Source organism: Phyllostomus hastatus, unplaced genomic scaffold (genome assembly GCF_019186645.2).
Source record: "Phyllostomus hastatus isolate PE091 unplaced genomic scaffold, TTU_PhHast_1.1 phas_scaffold_114, whole genome shotgun sequence".
Taxonomy (NCBI): domain Eukaryota; kingdom Metazoa; phylum Chordata; class Mammalia; order Chiroptera; family Phyllostomidae; genus Phyllostomus; species Phyllostomus hastatus.
In genome coordinates this window covers 8,964,475-8,983,273 of record NW_025334006.1, presented here as the reverse complement: position 1 = coordinate 8,983,273, position 18,799 = coordinate 8,964,475, and the positions used below count along the sequence as shown (strand labels likewise).

The 18,799-nt window shown below is 43.2% G+C and overlaps 1 protein-coding gene across 2 annotated transcripts in view; it reads right to left on the bottom strand.

Annotated features, from left to right (window-relative positions):
• Window positions 1–1,384: 1,384 nt before the first annotated feature.
• CEP41 (centrosomal protein 41) overlaps window positions 1,385–18,799 on the bottom strand; it is a 41,654-nt gene continuing 24,239 nt past the window's right edge. For both annotated transcript variants that reach the window (XM_045855775.1, XM_045855776.1), the window contains 8 exons: window positions 15,384–15,445; window positions 14,330–14,399; window positions 8,915–9,059; window positions 7,168–7,319; window positions 6,709–6,776; window positions 5,532–5,646; window positions 4,669–4,884; window positions 1,385–3,772 (listed from right to left, as the gene is read on the bottom strand). In XM_045855775.1, the coding sequence (XP_045711731.1) occupies window positions 3,636–3,772; window positions 4,669–4,884; window positions 5,532–5,646; window positions 6,709–6,776; window positions 7,168–7,319; window positions 8,915–9,059; window positions 14,330–14,399; window positions 15,384–15,445 (965 nt within the window). In that variant the 3' untranslated portion in view covers window positions 1,385–3,635. The remainder of the gene's footprint in view (window positions 3,773–4,668; window positions 4,885–5,531; window positions 5,647–6,708; window positions 6,777–7,167; window positions 7,320–8,914; window positions 9,060–14,329; window positions 14,400–15,383; window positions 15,446–18,799) is intronic.

Here is an 18,799-nt window from a genome sequence, read left to right as displayed (position 1 = left end):
GTGTACCAATTTAAGAACAAACACCACAATAGACGATTTCAATAATTACTACGATTGTGGGAAAGTGTTACTAGCGAAATGCATTCTGAACACTTTGGAAGCACAGCATGTCTTATTTACTGTTTTTACAGGGAAAATATATTTGTTAATCAAAAAAGTAATTGAACTGCAAGTAAGCATGTCATCATGCTCACATAATTAAACTGATGAATTACCACAGAATTCATGTTTCTGATGTTTCTCGGAAAAAAAAAGAAGAGTATTATGGGAGTTAATTCTTGGAAAGAATTGTGAAGAAAATAAAGGCACATTAATGACACTGAGAACATTTTGGAACTGGGGAAAGAGAAATTCTTAATGATTATCCTCAGAGCAGAGCGAGAAGGGAGTTGTGGATTTAAATCTAGGTGGACAGAAATTAATTATCCCTCTTAAAAAGTCAGATAACATAAAAGGCAGAATCTATAACCCCTATGTAACATGACAGAAACCAAAATCAAACGAGAAAAATTACCAACATATTTCTTCCTAGTCTGGGACTCTGATTTCACTTATATTCCACAAGGGAATTAGAGGAAAGACAGTTTTTGTTTTGTTCTGTGTTCTGGTGAGTGGTCTAAAGTCTTAAGAATGTTTTGGTCTCAACAGCAGCGCAGGACAAATCCCTCGGCAACCAATGAGCAGCGTTCGTTTGCTTTTCATCCTGACTTACACCAAGTCCAACGTGACTGTGTCGGTTCCGGTTTCCCACTCCAGGCAAAAAATAAAATGACTTGAAGGTCATTTGAATCATTCCTTACCTTTCAATAGATTAAACTGGACATTATTACAGCCCAAGATGTTTTTTGTTTTCGAATGAGTAACGTATCGCCTCCCTGCTTCCCTATCGCCTCCCTATGAGTAACTTTCGCCTCCCTCCCCACTTCTCGCCTCCCTGCTTCTTCCCTCCCTTACCCCCCTTCCCCACTTCAATAAGTGCCCCTTTAGAGCACTGAGCGTATTATTTAGACTTGGCCGTCGCTGCCGAGCAGATGGAGCTGTAGCTGTACATTGATAAGGCACCTTCCATTTAAGGGGTCACGAGGCAGGGGCACCTCGTCAGCCCTGAAACACTGTCAACAAGGTCCGGCTGCTCTGTGTTTGAGGTGGCAACGAGGCCCCACGCGAGCACGAAACCCAGGCCTTCTGCCTGGAGAGCTGAGGTCGCTTGCCCTAATTGGAATGATTTCCTGACTTATCTATGCAAAGGATATATGCTGCCTTCCTGGGAGACGCAGCAGAAAGAGGCTCTTTCCACTCACCACAGTCTCCCCGAGTTCGCCCAGATCAGCAGGGAGGAAGGCGGGGGTTGGCAGATCTCAGCATATTAATGGCAAACGACAAGTTAATAACTATGTGCTTTAATCTTCAACGTTCATAACAGCACAAAGTACCACTGGTCGCTTCAATAACACGCGTCAGTTAATCTAACGAAGAAACGAGTCAAGTTGAACATTCGAAGCAATGGAAGAATTCTGTGAGTGACGTTCAATGCCCCCAGTGCGGAGTCCCAACAGGTCTTTGAGGAGCCGTCACTGAAAGTCCTCACCGACGGGGCAGAGCACTGTGACAAAGACACGTAAATACCTCAACCTGCCAGAATGCTCTGCTGACTGCGCAGCGGTCCCGCAGGTGTGGCTAGCCTGGCTGTCCACACGTGCGCGGTGGTTTCCACCACTCGGGCGTAGTTCGGCGGTGGCGATGGGTGCAGAGTAGGGAGAAAGGGGGCCCACCGTTCACTCTCCGAACAGACTCCCGTGGGGAAATCCAAACTCCCAGCTAGTCAACTCGAAAATGGCACAACCACAACTGTGTTACAGAGAAAACATTTTTTGTTTTCTTAAAAATGCATATGTGTCAAAATGGCTGAGAGTCTTGTCCATGCTAGGGGAAAGTTGAGTGTGGAAAAATTTGCATTTTAAAAAATTTATGTTGTAAAGAAAATAAAAAGCCAGAGCATTTTGGCATTTGCAAAAGGCTGAACTAAGTTCTCAGGCAATAAATTTATGGGGGAACATGACAGGCTCCTCATTAAAGCTGTGTGTACATTGGCTGCATTTTATACATGATTCTGGAATCTTGTGGAAAACTGGGCACGGCTTGACATCGGAACAATGTCGCTGGTCTGTTTGATTTCTAAAGCATCGGAAAATGTGGTACTTTGGAAATCAAGTAGAGAGGAATAAACATACTAAATCAGAACTGGGCTGAACCTGAAAGTTATTTTTCCATATGTCTCTACGAGATATTTATTACCTTTACTTCTCCTAAAAAACACAGCCCCCGTGCTGGAAACACGGTGGTACTTTTCCTTTTTTTGATGGTGAGAGAAGAGCGCCGTTAGGGCGAATCTCACCCAGCAGTGGTAACCACCTAAGGACAGGCAATTTTCAGTTGGCTTTTCAGATGCTGGTTGCCATGACGAAGAGTACAATTTATTCCTCGGTTCCTTATCACAGCTACAGATCACAGACCATAAAAATTAACAAGGCTCTTCTCCTTTTCCTGAGGATTTCAGAGTTCCTCATCCTTACCTGAGGTCTTTTGTTCCCCCAATTAAATGGAATGAATGTCAGTCATCTAGCAATTCAATTAATGCTGATTCAAAATTCTGGCCCAAACCAGAATCTCTAATCACAACCTCGTAATCACAGCTCAGTCATGAGAATGAAAAGTAAGCAGGAAATTGCACTAATTACTCAGTTAGACTAATACTGCATTTTAAGCGAGGGCTGAAGGGGCTGTCCGCTCTGCCAGAGCAAGGGGAGCCGTCCTCACCTGTGTGTCTCCCTTGGCCCACCGAAGCCGAGGTTTTCAAGTGGCCGTGACTTCTACCCACCTAAGGTGGAAGGACCTGAGCTGGGTAGTGGAAACTCACAACTGCTACATGCAGGAGGGCCGGCCCCACGGCCCTCTCCCTCTGCAGCCCTGCACGTGGACGGGGTGCATGCCGTCGCCGGTGAAGCTCCACGAGACCTCTGGCGAGGGGGAACCCTCGGGAAGCGTGAGAGCTGCGCTGCTGGGTCTCAGCGGCCTCCACCCTCCGACAGGCCTGCATCGAGTGCTGGGAAGAGCACCTCAGCTGGTGGGCCCGTGCTGGGGGGGGGTGCTCCGGCGAGGCTGGAAGCTAAGAACCACCAGCGCCCCAGGCCCAGCTTCTCAGGCGGCAGAGCCTACCGGGAGAACCTTCATGAAACCCAGAATGTGAGTGAAAAAGAACCGGCTGGGAGGAACACACCCGATGCGACTGAAGTATTTACAGAACAACACGGGATACAGACCAAAACAAGCTGGACCTTGTTAAAAAACATTAAAGCCCCTCAAAACGAGACTCTGTTTTTCCTACTCAGTTTCAGAGACGTAACTGTTTTGTAGATAACAGGGAGGGCACTAGAGCCTGTTCTGCCTCCGGTTTGTGTACAGACCCTTCCGGAGCGGGATGTAGGAAGGAACTGGGGACAGGGAGAGGGGAGAGGGCCTGTCACACGGGTCACGGTCTCTCCTCTGCAGCAGTTCCTGGAAATGACCAGCTGGGGAACTGCTCAGGGGTTCTGAAAGGAGAAAAAACATTTATTTGACTAAGACAGACAGAGTCTTTACTTCCAGGGTTTGCCTTGCAGGTGGCCACGGGGGCTCGGGTGGCTGGCGGGGCCCCCGGTGGGCGGGTTCTGGCTGCTGCGGGCGCTGGGAACCTTGGAGTCTCTTCCGCAGGTGTTCGCTGGACTCGGCCGGCCTGAGGGGGCAAGGGAGCAGGGAGCAGAGCTGCAAGAATGATCCCAGGGACAAGCTGCCAAGTATGTTTTTAAGCTAATGAAGCCTTATGCTACAACTACTTTTAAACTAATAAAGTCCTATTTAGCGTTTATTGAATACTTAAGGCTAAAACCTGTTTACCCTTGAGACCAGCTTAAAGGTGAGGAAAGGGGCAGGGATGAAAGAAGAGCCAGATAGCTTTTCTTTCTTCCTCTCCATGGTTCCCAGTCAACCTAGCCTGTCCCACCTGCCTTCTTCTTCTTTTTGTAAAAGATTTTATTTATTTATTTTTAGAGAGAGGGGAAGGGAGGGAGAAAGAGAGGGAGAGAAACATCAATGCGTGGTTCCCTCTCGTGCACCCTCTAATGGGGACCTGGCCCAAAACCCAGGCATGTGCCGTGACCAGGAATAGAACCAGTGACCCTTTGGTTCACATGCTGGCACTCAATCCACTGAGCCACACCAATAGAGAAGGGGGCAGGAGCGATTCGGGGCCCGAGAAGAGGAAGTGATGTGCAAAGCAAAGGCCAGAGTGGTTTAATGTGCCTAGAAGCCAGAGAAGGAAATGAAAACCTTCCAAGAGGGAATCTGACTGCCTTAGCTTAGCCTCTCAACTCTGCCTGAGATACATACACTTTGATAAATTCTCTTCTCTTCTCTTCTGTGTGTGCGCACAATGCCTAATTCTTGCCACAATCTGGGATCACTTCCACTTGTCCCCTCTCCCCACACCACACCGGCACCACCCCCCACAAATGTTTTAAGACTTTGAATATATTATAAGGGATCAAACTTTTCATATGATGAAGTGATGTTCAAAGCTACAAATCTCAAGCTCTACAGAAAACATGATCTCTAAAGGTCAAAACATCTTACTGGGATTGTCCGCAGGACCCTGATCCTCTTCCAGGTAATATCCTATCTTTTTTAGGTCTTCTGGGGTAAATCTCCACTTATTCTCAGCTGGTGCGGGTGGCATTTTGGGGCTAGATCGCTTCCGGGCAGAACCAGGAGGAAGGGCTTGCTGGCAAGATGCTGGCAGGGAACCCGTAATCAGTCCTTCTGGAAATTTCTGAGCTAAGACTTTCAGACCTGGGTGTGGAAGATCATCGGAAAAGGCAGCATTAACATTGGGAGGCCAAGGCAAAACCCGACAGGGAGCCCGCCCGGCTCCTAATCTTGGGTCTCAAGTCTAGGCTGACACAGGGACATACAGTGTTTCCTAACTGCTCTGCCGTCGAGTAAATTACACCAGAAAATGCCGCTTGTTATGTGGGATTGTAAGAATTCCACCAGAAATCCTTTTGCTTAAGTCTTCAACATCCAGGCTTTCTTACAGAGCCCTGGTGCCATGTCGGTATCTCAGGAATGTGAAACAACATGTGCTGATAAAGATAACACAAGTTTCACGCAACTCCTGCCTCCTTTCAGCCAGCAAAGTTGTCTGTCTTTGCAAAGCACCAGCAGGCCTGGTTTTATGGCACTGCACTTCGTTGCATTTCACAGATGCTTTTTGGGTTTGTTTTTTTTTTTTTTTTCCCAAATTGAAGGCAAGACCCTCCACCAGCAAAAAGATTATGACCTGCTTCACTGCCACGCTTGCTTTGTTGTGGTGGTCTGCGGTATCTCGGAGGTGTTTCCCCTGACTACTCCGAGGAGAAAGGGGTGAACTGGGGCTGTAAGGCTGTGAATCCAAACACCACTCTTTAAAGTCCTAAGCAGAACACGGCCCCACTTACCTCCAGAAAGCATGAAGAGGTTTTCAAATCCTCGCTCGCACATGGTGGTGGCCGCCTGGCTGGCTAGCCTCTCGTCGTCGTCGTAGAGAATGATGATCTTGCCATGGGCATTTTTCTAAGAGTTAGAGGAGTTAAGGTTCGACCACGCTGAGTTAATGCTCCTAGACTGTAGGAAACCCCCAGGGAACAAAGAACTGTCCCAGTTCACCTTTCTGAATTCAGGGGAATTCGCTCTTTACCCATCACACCAGCAGTTACCAGCCTTCCTTCTGTCATGGAAACCACACAAGCTGGTATTCTTTTCTTTTATAGACAAATATCACCATGGCCCAAGACAGCACTAGTCACACACTGTATACCCTTTGGCTCTGCTATTGTCACAACCCTGGGAAGTATCATAAGCTCTGTGTCACAGGGAAGGAAATAGAGAACTTTTATGTCCAATGTGTTCTAATGCAGCCTTGTTTATAATAGTAAAAAAAAAAAAAAAGGGGAATCACCTAAAAGAACAACAGAGATAAAAAGTTCAGTACATTATAGTAAATCCGAAGATATTTTACAATGTATCAAAAATGGAGTTTATAAACAGCTTGTGTTACTATGAGAAAGTACATTGTAATATCATGTGGAGAAGAGCAAGATACTAATCTATATGTACAGTATGATTGCTACTTCATTAAAAAATACGTAGAAGACAGAATGGAATAAAATACACAAAAATGCAATAAGAATTATTCAAATGGGTGATTATTGAAGATTTCAATTATCTTTCTTAGATAGTTCAGTATTTAAATTGTTTTCTACTTGTATGATTTTTATGAGCAAAACACTTAATACTTTAAGAAGAACACAGTTAAAATAGAAGGAAGAAAATTCACTTCGTGAATTTTACTCGGGAAAGCTCCCCGGGGGAAAAAACCTCAGGACGAACTCTTAATGGGTCCCAGCCTCCAACCCGATGTTCTCTGGCCCAGCGCGGTCTGACCTGGAAGCGTCTGCCGTCCCAGTTGGCACACTCAGCAACAGCTAAGAATCCAAATTCTAAAATATGCCAAGTAAGCTAATTATTATCAAAAGTCTTTCCCAGAGTTTTCCTACTGGGAGCTGTGACTCACGATAAGTTTGCTTCTTACAGTCCTCACTATCACCCAACTCCTTCAAATGCAACAAAGGATACATATTCGAGAATATCATTTGAATAAGGGTTCATTGTTCTAGACAGAGTTGCAATTGGGTAACTGTAAGCTGCAAAGAAAGGAAAATTAGGAAGTTTGTAGCCCTCCTAGCACAACTTGGCCCCGATCCCCGGTTGGTTTCAAGTCTAACTAAAAGAAATATATTTTCAAAATCAATAATAATTTTGCGGAAGAAGAGAAACAGGACACTATAAGCAAAATACGAAGCTTCACGGGACGGTTTCCGACATCCTGCACCGGGCCCCTGAGCCACCTGAGAACGTCACCAGCCTGTCTCAGAGCCTCACGGACAAGCCACCTCGCAGGCTCCCACGGCGGATCAGGCTAATAACACACACGGTCCCGCAGCTGCCAACCGTGGGACGTGGTTCAGGCTGCCGGGCCGCAGGAACGGGCTCTGCTCTGGGGAGTGAGACACTATAAAGCCGCCTCTCTCTTACCTCCGACAATGTGGCACTGCTGGTAAGAATCTCTATCGCGCACATCTAGCAGCAGGAAGGGGCAGTCGGGATAAGGTTTGTCTTTGGTGCTGGGCTCTGCTTTCTTCACTAGCCCTTTGTCTAGATCCAGTTCCCCAACACCGCTGATGACGCTGCGGGCAGAAAAGTAGGTCAGCAGACACTAGTCAGGGGCCGGCAGCTAAAGGTCGTGTGCGTCTCTTCAGGATAGTGAGAGTGTTCAGTGTCTTTTCAAAAGGTTCTTCAAAGACAAAGGAAAGTGGAGAGAGGGTCTCAGTCCTGCCTCTGAATACGGGACCCTATGGGCTCCTATTCTATCTCACTGGGCCCCGAGGAGGGGTCCGCAGGTCCACACTCACCTTCAGACAATGTGTGTTAGGTCAATGGCACGGCTGAGGGGCAGGAACTATGGGGCAGCATTCGGAGAAAGGAAGAGGTAAACAGTTAACCCTGTGGATTTTGAGGGGGTGTAAGAAAGCAAAGGGGAAAGAACAGGGTTGACAGGACAGGAAAAGTGAAGGTGTTCCTTTGTGTGTTACACGTTACGTAAAGTAACAACGTTTTCATATGTTCATATAGTGACCTGTCCGATATGGATTTGAACCCTAATGTTCTCAGTCGTTATCTGTACTTACTTCCATGCTATAGGTTACAATGTCGAGGTTGAAGAGGCTTTTAGGTTTGGAGACACTCATATAATCAGACACAGGAAAAGCTAGGATGAAAATGAGACAGTTCTATTTCTAAGGTCATAAAATCACTAAAATTGGTTGCCATAGTAATATTATAGGCAAAATGTGGCTAAAACATGAATGAAAGAAATAAGAAAAGTAGGTGTTATAAATAACACGGTGAATAGTGGAGTGTTTCTCTTAGAAGAAGATGATACTCTCCCAAGAAAATATGAAGACCCACACACCAAACCTCAGACTGGCACGCAGTATAGTTCCTCTCCCAACATAGCAAGTCAAATTCCGAGTTTAAGTGTGATAAACACTGTAACTACATAGTACATATTTGTTGAACCAAAGGAGAAGAAATTCTGTCTTCGGTGGAAGTCATGTTGGTCTATCTTGCTTTGAATGCAACTTCAGAGTCCTTGCACAAAAGTAGCTATAAAAATAATAAGGGTAGTATAGATGATAGCAATTCTTTCCTAATGGACCTATTTTACCAAGTAGAGGGGATGGGCATGCGCCGATAATCAGCAGTGTCTTGTAATCGGCAGTGAGTGTTCGTAAGAAAGGGTTGTGTCGCAGCGCATGGAACAAGGACCAGCCCGGCGCAGCTGGACAATCGACCCCAAGGGCTGCTGTCACTCCCCTTTGCACCCATTTAATAGCAGAGCACTGTGTGTGACACTCGATTTTTCTTCCGATTCCAGTCGGGATAATTACAAGCTGCAGCAGACAGAAGAGGTGGGGAAAATCATGCTCTCTGGGTGGAAAGACAGTTGCGGTAAAGCCGGGTCCCCACAGCAAACGTGCACACAGGAAGGCTGAGAAGAATGGGAGTGAGGAGTGAAAATGAATGCTGCCCTGTCAATAGATTCTTACATTCACTGACCAAGAATGCTGTGAAAAGAATCAGGAGGTGGCATTTCGGTAGGTGGAAATGTGGGTCTTTCCCACTGCCAATCTGGTTCTCAGGTAATTAAGTCTCTCTGAAATCGCTCTCTCGACTAATAGGAAGGTGGGATGCGGTGAAGGGACGGAGCCGCTCCGAGTACCTCTGGAGTGTCGAGCGGCTGGAGTCCCCGGCTCCCACGCTGTTGATGAACTGGACAGGGCTCGGCGACTGCTCGCCGGGGCTCCCCTTCCCATTGGTCCTGGCAGTGATTTCAGCGTCGGGGTCTGAAGTCGCAGAATCATTGTCTAAAATTTGCAAATGGAGAAATAAATACATTTAACTGCCGACTCTGTATTTGTCAGGCAGTGCCACTGAAATTAGGTCAAGAAAAGGAACTCACATCACCTTACTTAAATTGTTCTGTAAATTCTAGTAGGTGGGTTCTCAAAATGGACCCCAGGGGTCCCCAGGGCCCCTTCAGGGATGTGCAAGATGAAAACTGTTTTTGTAGCTGTCTTTTTCACTGTGTCGCTATTTGCCCTGATGGTGCAAATGAAATGGTGGATAAGACTGCTAGTGCCTGTGCAAGAGCCTGAATAGAGGCATCAAGTCCCTTAGCAATCACTCTATTTCCACCAACCGCAATCACAGTTAATATGGCAGTCTCACTAAGAAACGTCCCCGATGATGCAGTGATAATTAATCATTTTATTAAATCTCACCCTTAAGTACACATCTTTTTAATGCTCTGCGTGATGAAATGGGGAGCGGCACACGGCCAGTCTGCTCCGCACCCAGGCACCGCGGCTGCCTCGAGAAAAAGCAGGAGTGTGATTACTGCTGCTTTTGCCATGAACACCATTTTCACTTGGAAGAAAAGCTGAGAAAAACTGTGGTTACTTAGACTTGTACAGTTGGCAGACATTTTCCCCAAAATGATCTAAGTGTAAAAGGGAACTTGTCATTTGAAGGAAAACAACTGATGGCATTTGTTGCAATGATTAAATTTTGAACAAAAATCATAAGTTTGGACACTTCGTGCCATCAGGAGCTTGACTGCTTCCCCAGACTTAATGCCTTTGCTGATAAGATAGGCGGTGAAATTGATAAATGCGATTTTTTGATACTGTGTAATGAAATTTGTCAGCATTTGGAAGATCTTCATAACTCAGTGAACCAATAATATTCACACAGCCAATATGTGATGGTATAAAATCATACATGGATAAGAGGTGCATTCAAAGCGTAAGACAGAACAGTGGGTTTTAATGCAGCCGAGTATGAAAAGCTCATTGATGTAATTTCAGATTCCACATTACAACTCACCTTTAGGAAACTATCAGTGTCAAGTTTTGGTGTGGTATCAAAGAAAAATATCCACAATAACTGAAAGGACTATGAAAACACTCCACCCTTTTATGACTACAGGTCTGTGTGAGGCCAGATTTTCATATATTTCAACCCAAAGAGCATACTGTAACACACTGAATGCAGAAAATAGGAGAATCATCTGTCTTCCATTAAATCAGATATTGAGATTTCTAAAAAGTAATACAATTCCATTCTAACATTTTTGTTTTAGAAATATAGCTATTTTGCATGAAAATATGCTATTTCTATTTGCAATAGGTTTAGTCTGGTTATTTTTAAGTGAAATAGTAAGTAAATATTTTTTAAGTTCTCAGTGTAAATTTTTAATACCCTAAATATTAATAGGTATAATTTACATATGCTAAAACTCCTTGAGGTCCTCAATAATTTGTATGTATTATACATGTTATATTTTTAATAAATTTTATAGTGTGGAGGGAGACTGATACAAAAAAGTATGAGAATTTGCTGTTCTAACCAGTATAACTAGAGAAGAAATGGAAGTGAGGTCTTCATTTGCATGTAATATAATATACTGAGAAGCTTCAGGAAAATCCCATAGGGAAAATAAGTATGTGGTTACATTAAAAAAAATACTAACAAACAAACAAAATGTTTTTCCTATACACCAACTAGAAAATAATATGAAGATCTCATTTACAGTAACAATGACAGATATACAATATACTCTCCTAGAAAATAAACCCACTAAGAAATGCAAAGGTCCTATAAAAACTTCTATGTTCTTTAGAGGTCTTATAAACATTTTGCTTCGGGACACTAAAGACCTAAACAAAGAGAGTGACACACCGTGCATAGCCCTAACTGGGTGACTAAAAGTTAAATGATGTTAATCCTTTCCAAACTTAATTTAATTTTTAGCCTTCATATAAATCCCAATGGGATTGTTTAAAAAAAAAGTTTACAAGGATTTTAACTATAAAAAGAGCAAAAGAAAATTATACACACGTACATAAAAATTTGGAAAACTTGACTCATTAAATGGCAGCATACACTGAAGAGGCAAATAATCAGAGCAATGCAGAAGTACATCAGAACAACAGACTACGGCAGAGAACAGAGACACAAATCCTAGAATGTATGTGAAGAGCTAATATATGTTAAAGGTGGCATCACAAATCAGCTGGTAAAGAAAGAACTACTGAATAAATAGTGTTGGAAGCATCTGTCAACCATCTAGGAAAACCAAATTTAGATGACCCCCTCATATCACATCCCAGAATATATAACAGATGGGTTGGTATTAAAAATAAGCAAACAAACAAAACAAACAAATAAACGAAACAAATAAGCAAGCTAATAGAAGAAAACAGAGGTAAATAATTTCTCTTATTTTGGAATGTATGAGTCTAAAGCAGCAAAACAAAACACAACAAGAAAGGCTAAGAGATGTAATGATATAAAAATGCAAACCTCATCTATGTCAAAAACCAGCACAAAGAAAATGAAAAAGTGAGTAACAAATTAGGAAAAAATATCTGTAACATATATGGATGAGAAAGGTTAGTATACTTAATTCACAGAGTTTTTGTTTAATTAACTAGCTCTTTAGTTGAAAAAGAATAATGTACATAAGTTAAAAATGCAAACAAGATATGGGAAAAGAGCCTTTTTCTGACCCACGGCCCTCAGGCCCCCTCCCCTAGGGGAACCAGCTCCACACACTTGTGTCTCCTTCCAGAAATAAAATGACGACATCCTTTTGCATGTATTTTATTTCTTCCCCTTCTTACGTGTCCAGAAGAATGCCATTCACACTGCTCTACGCTTTGTTTTCTTGTTTTATTTTTTACTTAATAATAATACAGCTTGGAAATTGTTCCAAATCATCAAATAAAATTTTTTCTCATTTATTTCCATGGCTGTATTGATTTCCGAAGTAGGATATCATAATTACATGGAGCTTTCATAAGTCAGGAAGTAAAAGGTGAAGATTCCATTAGAAAACAAGTGGGAAAGGGCCTGGCACGTCCTCAACAGAAGTGCACGTCACCAATGCACACACACGCACATTGGGCTCACTCTCACCATCAGAGGCGTTCGAAAGAAAACCATTACATCTACCAATTTGTCATCTACCAAACCGGCCAATATTTACAAAAGTGATAATTTCTCGGCATTGGCTAGGATGGGGAGAACCCTGTCTTCCTCCACCCGGTGGGAATGCCGAGGGGCAGAACCATGCGGGAGAGGATGAGGAATCAGCACTGCGCGTCTCAAAACGGCTCTCCCCTTGGTCCGTCTGCGGCGGTTCGTCTTCAGGAAACAATCGGAACCGTGCACACCCTCACGTGTTTACATGCAGCGTGGTTTTATAAGAGTGGAAAATTAGAAATACTGGGATGCTCCAGCAGTAAGAGAACAATAGACATTATATGACCACATGACCTTTACACGGAAGCTCTGGAAGTCTATTGAACGACACGGGAAAGTATGCACGACGGAATGCTCCTTGAGAACACTGTCATACAAAGCTATATACAGAGTATGGATTTCGGTGGGAGGTAGATAGGGGGAAAACAGACCAAAATGTTAGCAGGATTATTAGTTATTTGAGCCTTCTTCTTTCTTTATTTTTTGCAGTTTTCTAATTTTCTAAAAATATACTTTTAAGTCAGGGAAAAACAATAAACAGTATAAAATGAGATTTTGTAATCTTCAAAGATAGCCAATATGCAAACAGATACAATCTGTTCTACAGGCATTCCTGAGTGAGTTATTATTCTGTGTAGAGCACTAGAAAAACACTAATATTACTCACACATTATGGTGTCCTATTTTACAAGAGTCTATTTTGCTGTGCAAATTTATCTCCGAAGAGAAAATTGCATGTGCCCATATGTCCTGGTGCTGCAAGCTCTATAATGAATGAAAAGACCCAGGCCAGGTACTTACATAACCAGGTTAAAATTGGGGGTATTTGTACAAGGAGACTCAATTATCTCTGTTACAAAGAGCCCTTCTTTCTCTGCTGTGTGAGAGGCATCTGTCAAAGATAAATTCCTGGCTTTTTCAGATTCCCTTTATCCTTGCTAACAAAAACAAGCCCAGGGAGATGACAGTTGAGTTGCACAAACCCAGTGTTCAGACTTCCTGAGAAACTTGTCTTGAAATCAGAAGTCGAATTACTGGCCTACATCAAACTTAACAAAACACATTCCCTTTCAATAAACAGCCACGCATTGATTGGTGAGTGCTTCGGGATAAAATAAAGACCTTAACTTTGTGTACAACTAAGAGGGTTTATTTTAATGACTAGGAATTTAAGAAAAGAACTCCGGAGCCTAACTATCTTTCTGGCCTTATCTCCTACCAGACACCTCTTTCTCCCTTGTCCACAGCTGGCCTGGATTACGTGGGGCGCCAGGCACGCTGGGAGCTTTTTCTTCTCCGTGCCTCTGCCTGCTCCTCGGCCAGCAAACGCCTCACCTGGAGAGGAGAGTTTAGTCTGAAAGCTTTAGGACAGCCTACCCGTCTTCTAACTGGAAAACACCTTCCCTTCCTCTGAACCCCCACTGCAAAGATGCCGGTTGCTATGGGAGACACAGAGCAGTGTATTCTAGGTCCATGCCTTACTGGCTGCATCACGTTCAGCAAGCCAACGAACCCCTGGGCATGGGCTTCTCTTCTGTAAGGTGCCCTTTCCTTCTAGAGTCTATGAGAAAATTAAATAAGAGAACTCGTGTGGAGTACCTAGCATATGCAAATATATTCAACAAACGATGGCTCCCTTTTGGTGCTCCGTTATGACTTGCTGCCACATTAGTAATTTTGTGTTCCTGTTACCGTTCTCCTCACCCAACACACAAACACGTGTGCACGTGCACACACGTGACGACAAACTCCATGAACGCCAGAGCTGTGTTCTAGTCATCACTGTCGCTCCTGGCACCGAATTCTGTGGCCAGGACACACATAGAAAGCACTAAAAATATTTGTTGAAAAAAAGTAGTTAGTATATTAAACACATCTAAAACCTTTAAAACCAGAAATGCTAGAGCCACAAACCCAGATGGTTTTTTTACAGAAATGGGAGTTAACAATTAAGGCGCCGGACAGCATTTCTCAGAGAGTAACGCTCTCACTACAGACAGACGCAGCCCAGCCTGTGCGCCACAGCAGCGGAGGGCCGCCTTCAGTCAGACGGTCGCTCTGTGACTCCCGCGTCCTCAGCTCTCATTACCTTCTAGCCTTTGAATCTCCTCCGCTGTCACTTCCAGTGTCTGATCGGATAAAGAAGCAACTTGGATGACCTGAGAGAAAAGAGAATGAAATGTGTAGCTGTGGGTATGTTTGTTTGTGTTTCAACAGAGGCAAGCCTGTCTTTTTCCAAAAGGCAGGGAACATCAAAGATCTCTTGTTTTAAGAAACTGGCAGTGCCCCCACCTAGGGACTCAATCTCAGGTCTCCTCACTTTGGGAGTGGTAATGACACTGCAGACAATCATTCAAGAAGAACAGAGCCTTTAAAACATTGCACAATAAACTTAAAGGCCAAAGGGATAATTTAGGACAAGAAACATGAGTCTAAAACTGCACCCACATATAGTCTAGTCCCAACATAACATGCTATTTCTTGAAAATGTAATACTTACAATAACAGAATTGCATACAGCAATTGCATCAGCAATTCTTTATGTATGGAAGATACAAATGAAATTGAGTATATTGATTATAATACTGTATACCTGCATATAGTTTTTAAAGTACTTTTTACAACTTGGCTCCTAAGACCCAAGAATCATCTTGAGTTGTATCAATGGAACTCTTGTTTGGGGGCCAGAGAGACACTTGGTCCATAATTTTCAAATGAAAGAAGAAAATGACTTTCCCAAAATAACAAAATAGCCCAAGAAAGACTTGGAAGAAGAACCCAGTCATAGAAGGGAGATCGTCTGATTTACACAGAGGAAGAGTCCAAGCAACCCAGAGTCCAGAACTCTAGATTCTAAATATTAAATTAAATGAACGAGGAAATAAAAGCCTAAACCACAAATGTGATGATTTAAAAGCAGAAGGGACATTTTACTTTATAAAATTCTTATTACAGAAAAAAGAAAATTTTCACACCAGCCTCAGATGAACACGCCACACACCCATTAGTTCTCCCCCAGGTGAAACAGAAAGAATCAGAAGAACCCCCTCTGCAAATATTACCCAGAGTCCAGTTCAGAGAGACGCACACAGAGCAGCACAAATGACACGGTCTTCACTCCAACGGAAGACCATTCAACTTACCAGCTGGGCAAACGTCGTAACCTTTAGTCTCTTGAAAAGTTCATCTTTTTTGTATCTATAATCTGAAAAGCAGGATAGGACAAATATTTTTCTGGGTTTATTTTGCTTTCTTAGAAGTATTCCTTCTTTCTAATCATCAAGTTATACGGTATATCCTTCAAGTTATTTATATGCTTTTACATGCATTATGTCATTTGATCCTCAAGATGAACAGTGGCCAGTACTATATCAGCTCCTCATTTCCCCTCTTTGCTTTGGCCAGCGGAAAGCCTGCAGTGGATGGAATATATAAGCCACCTCTTCGTGTCTAGAGACTTTTTATCCCGTGCCTGTACTTTATTAGTCCACCATTTTCCTTTTACCATGCTATCTGTACTTGGACCATATTGTACCACATTTTTATAAACTGCTTCAAATCCTTTTCAAAACAAAGCAGAGAAAAATGTCTGCATTTTATAAACAAGGACAGAGGCCCAGAAGCCGCGTGGCCCCGGCCCGTAACCCATAGACACCCTGCTACTCCCACCCTGCCCTGAAAAGAGAGCAGTGACATTCCTGAGGGTGTGAGCTGTGCTCGAGACAAGGGACAGCACTTTGCCCCATGGGTACAGTGCTGGGCACAAAGTTATGACTGGTCACGACAATCTTTTGTGTCAGTTTCTCTTCAAATTCACTTCAGCAAAAAGCGACCTATTCGTGAAAAAGTCCTGGAGATCTACTGCACAACAACGTGGGTACACTTAACTCTACCGAACTGTACACTTAAAGTGGTTAAGGTAACACATTTTCTGGTATGTGTTTTTTATAGTTAAATGAAATAGAAATCAGCCTAAAACATCAATATTTGTTCTGTGCTGTCTTTACAGTTCTGAAACATACCTCACTCCTCCAATGAGGGGATTTCTGCAATCGTTTAATACTTCTTCATATCACATTGAACTGTTTTCTAAAAATTTAGCCAATCTCACTTTATCTAATCCCTGTCCGCAGAGGCACATTGAGGGTTAGCTTCCCTACACTTTTCTGAAGATGACTGCCAATTCCGAAGTTTTCAGTGTGCAGCTCCCTCCCACTCTTACCTTCCCTCCCCCTTCTCGGTTCCTATAGTGGAGCCCGTGAGTCCTTAAGACTATTTCATTATTTCAGAATTACTAAAGGTGGGCTGGATAATTGCTGTGAACTTCACGGCATAGGTGTCTCATAAGCCAAGACTCCTAGCAACAAAGGAAAGGATTAAGGTATTTAAGGCTGTTTACCTGGTGTTCTAATCATTTCCACGAATTTTCCTAAAAAACCAGTACAGACCGGATAGTTACGTTTGGAGGACAATGTTTGCTTGATTTACCAAACACCTTATGACTCAGAGTCAGGAAATGATATTACCTTAAAAACTAGCCTTTGTAAATACATCAAGACTCTTTCTTACAGGGAATTAAAGCTTCTTTGTTCTAAAATGTCTTAAAGAGAGCAATTTGGCCAGCAAGAGACCATTACTTCTAGAAAATTCTTAGAACAGCTTATTCTAAGAAAATTCTTAGAACAGCTTATTCTAAGAATATTCTTAGAACAAGGAGACAAACCTAGATGCAAAGGAGCTTCTAAAACCCACCAGGATGCAGACCCAAATAGGCTGAGTACCAGCTATAAAAAGTGCAACTGAATAACTAAAGAATTCCCCTCAATTGCCACCAAAACTCACTTATTTAAATCAAAGTGGCAATACATCAGCCAATGAAAACAGTCAATAGCTTTCAAGTAGTTTGCACTGTGCCATTTATCCATTGATATTCCTTTGCTGTAGTTACAGAGTTTGAAATACTTTTCCAATGCTTCACATTCTGAGTACAAAATGCACACATTAAATTCCCTTTGACTAAGTAGCAATTACCTCAAACGAAACCCGGCTCTGCCAAATCCGAATGATTGATGTTTTCAGTGCCCTCGCTCGAGGACCAGAAACCCGCTGCACACTCGAGCCTGAACTCTACGTACCTGGTTCTGGTTTAGAAGGACAGCCATCGCTAGGACTTTCTGACATTCTTACTCAGAGATCAAAAAGATCAAACTAGACGTCTGACAGTAAGTTTGAAAGTTTATAGAAAAGGATGACTTGGAAAGCTCGAGCAGTCCGTCCTTGCAAGGGCGGGCAGAGCTTTAAGAATGGAGCTTCTGCTGCTGTGCTTCCCCCAAACTCCGCGGTGGAGACAATCGCCCCCAGTTTCAGATACGCTATCAAGTTCTGCTTCTCCAGTAAGTCTGGAGTCGCAGTCCGTCTCTCTCGAGTTACTGGAAGGACAGAGACCTGACTATCTAGGATGTTTCACACTGGGTCCAACTAGTGTCATCTAACCACCAGAAGCCAAGAATAGGCTTTGTAAACGGTCAATAGACACAGAGCGTCTATTTTCCCTAGGCAGAGTTGAAAGAATATTCAGATTACAAAGGAATTCTGCGTTTTCAGGGTTCTGTTAAAACAAGTCATTAGCAAAGGGAAGTTGGGCTCACAGTGGAAGACAAGTCAAAGGAAGGGACAGAACGAGGTTTGTGATTTCACAGAAAGGACGTGGCATCTAAGGTAATCCGAGAAAAGTGGTGAGTCTAGGGTGTTGCGAAACGAGGCAATATTCTCCTCCTCCCTTTCACCCAAAAGAAAACCTGCAACAGAAAAATGGGAAAAGAGAAGGAAATAACCTGCAGAAAGTAGATCTTGAGCCAGAATCTGAAGCGATTGTAGCCAGGGACCCAGCACAAAGTGTGTGAAACCAGGTGAGCGGACCCTCCTGTCCGACTGAAAGGAAGCCCGGGGCTTCCAAAGAGGAAAGCCTCTTCGGGACTCTGCTCCAGAGGTATTTCTTTGGGGACGTGGCTCCATTTAAAGTTGACACAGTAAAGAAACCACATTGTGTGTTTAAGAGATGTTTTAAACAGGTTTCAGCAATCTGGGCAGAATGAGACATTTCTAGGGGACCCATTTTGGCGTGGGCACACGGGCTTTTAGGCTCAGCTACAGAAGGACAGGAGGTGACAGAGACCACAAACCGAATCTGGAGCAGGCCAGCTGGGTTCTCCTGCCATGGATGAATTAGGACAATGCGGTCTAGGTGAGTAAACAAGACTTTTTCTCATGGCTTAAAATTTTAATATATTCTTAAAGCATAAGCTACAAAATGCAATAAAATGTCTAAAATAGAATATATATATTCTTCATATATATATATATATATATATATATATATATATATATATATATATGAGAAGAAAAGGCTACTGTGAAATCACACGTTAAAAAACAAACATCTATAGTGTTTGCCCTCACGGTTCAACGAGGCGGACGACAGAGTCAGCAGAAAGCTGCCCCAGAGTCCACATCCATTATCTGGGGTTTCTCAGCAACTCAAAAGGAGCGGAAACATTAT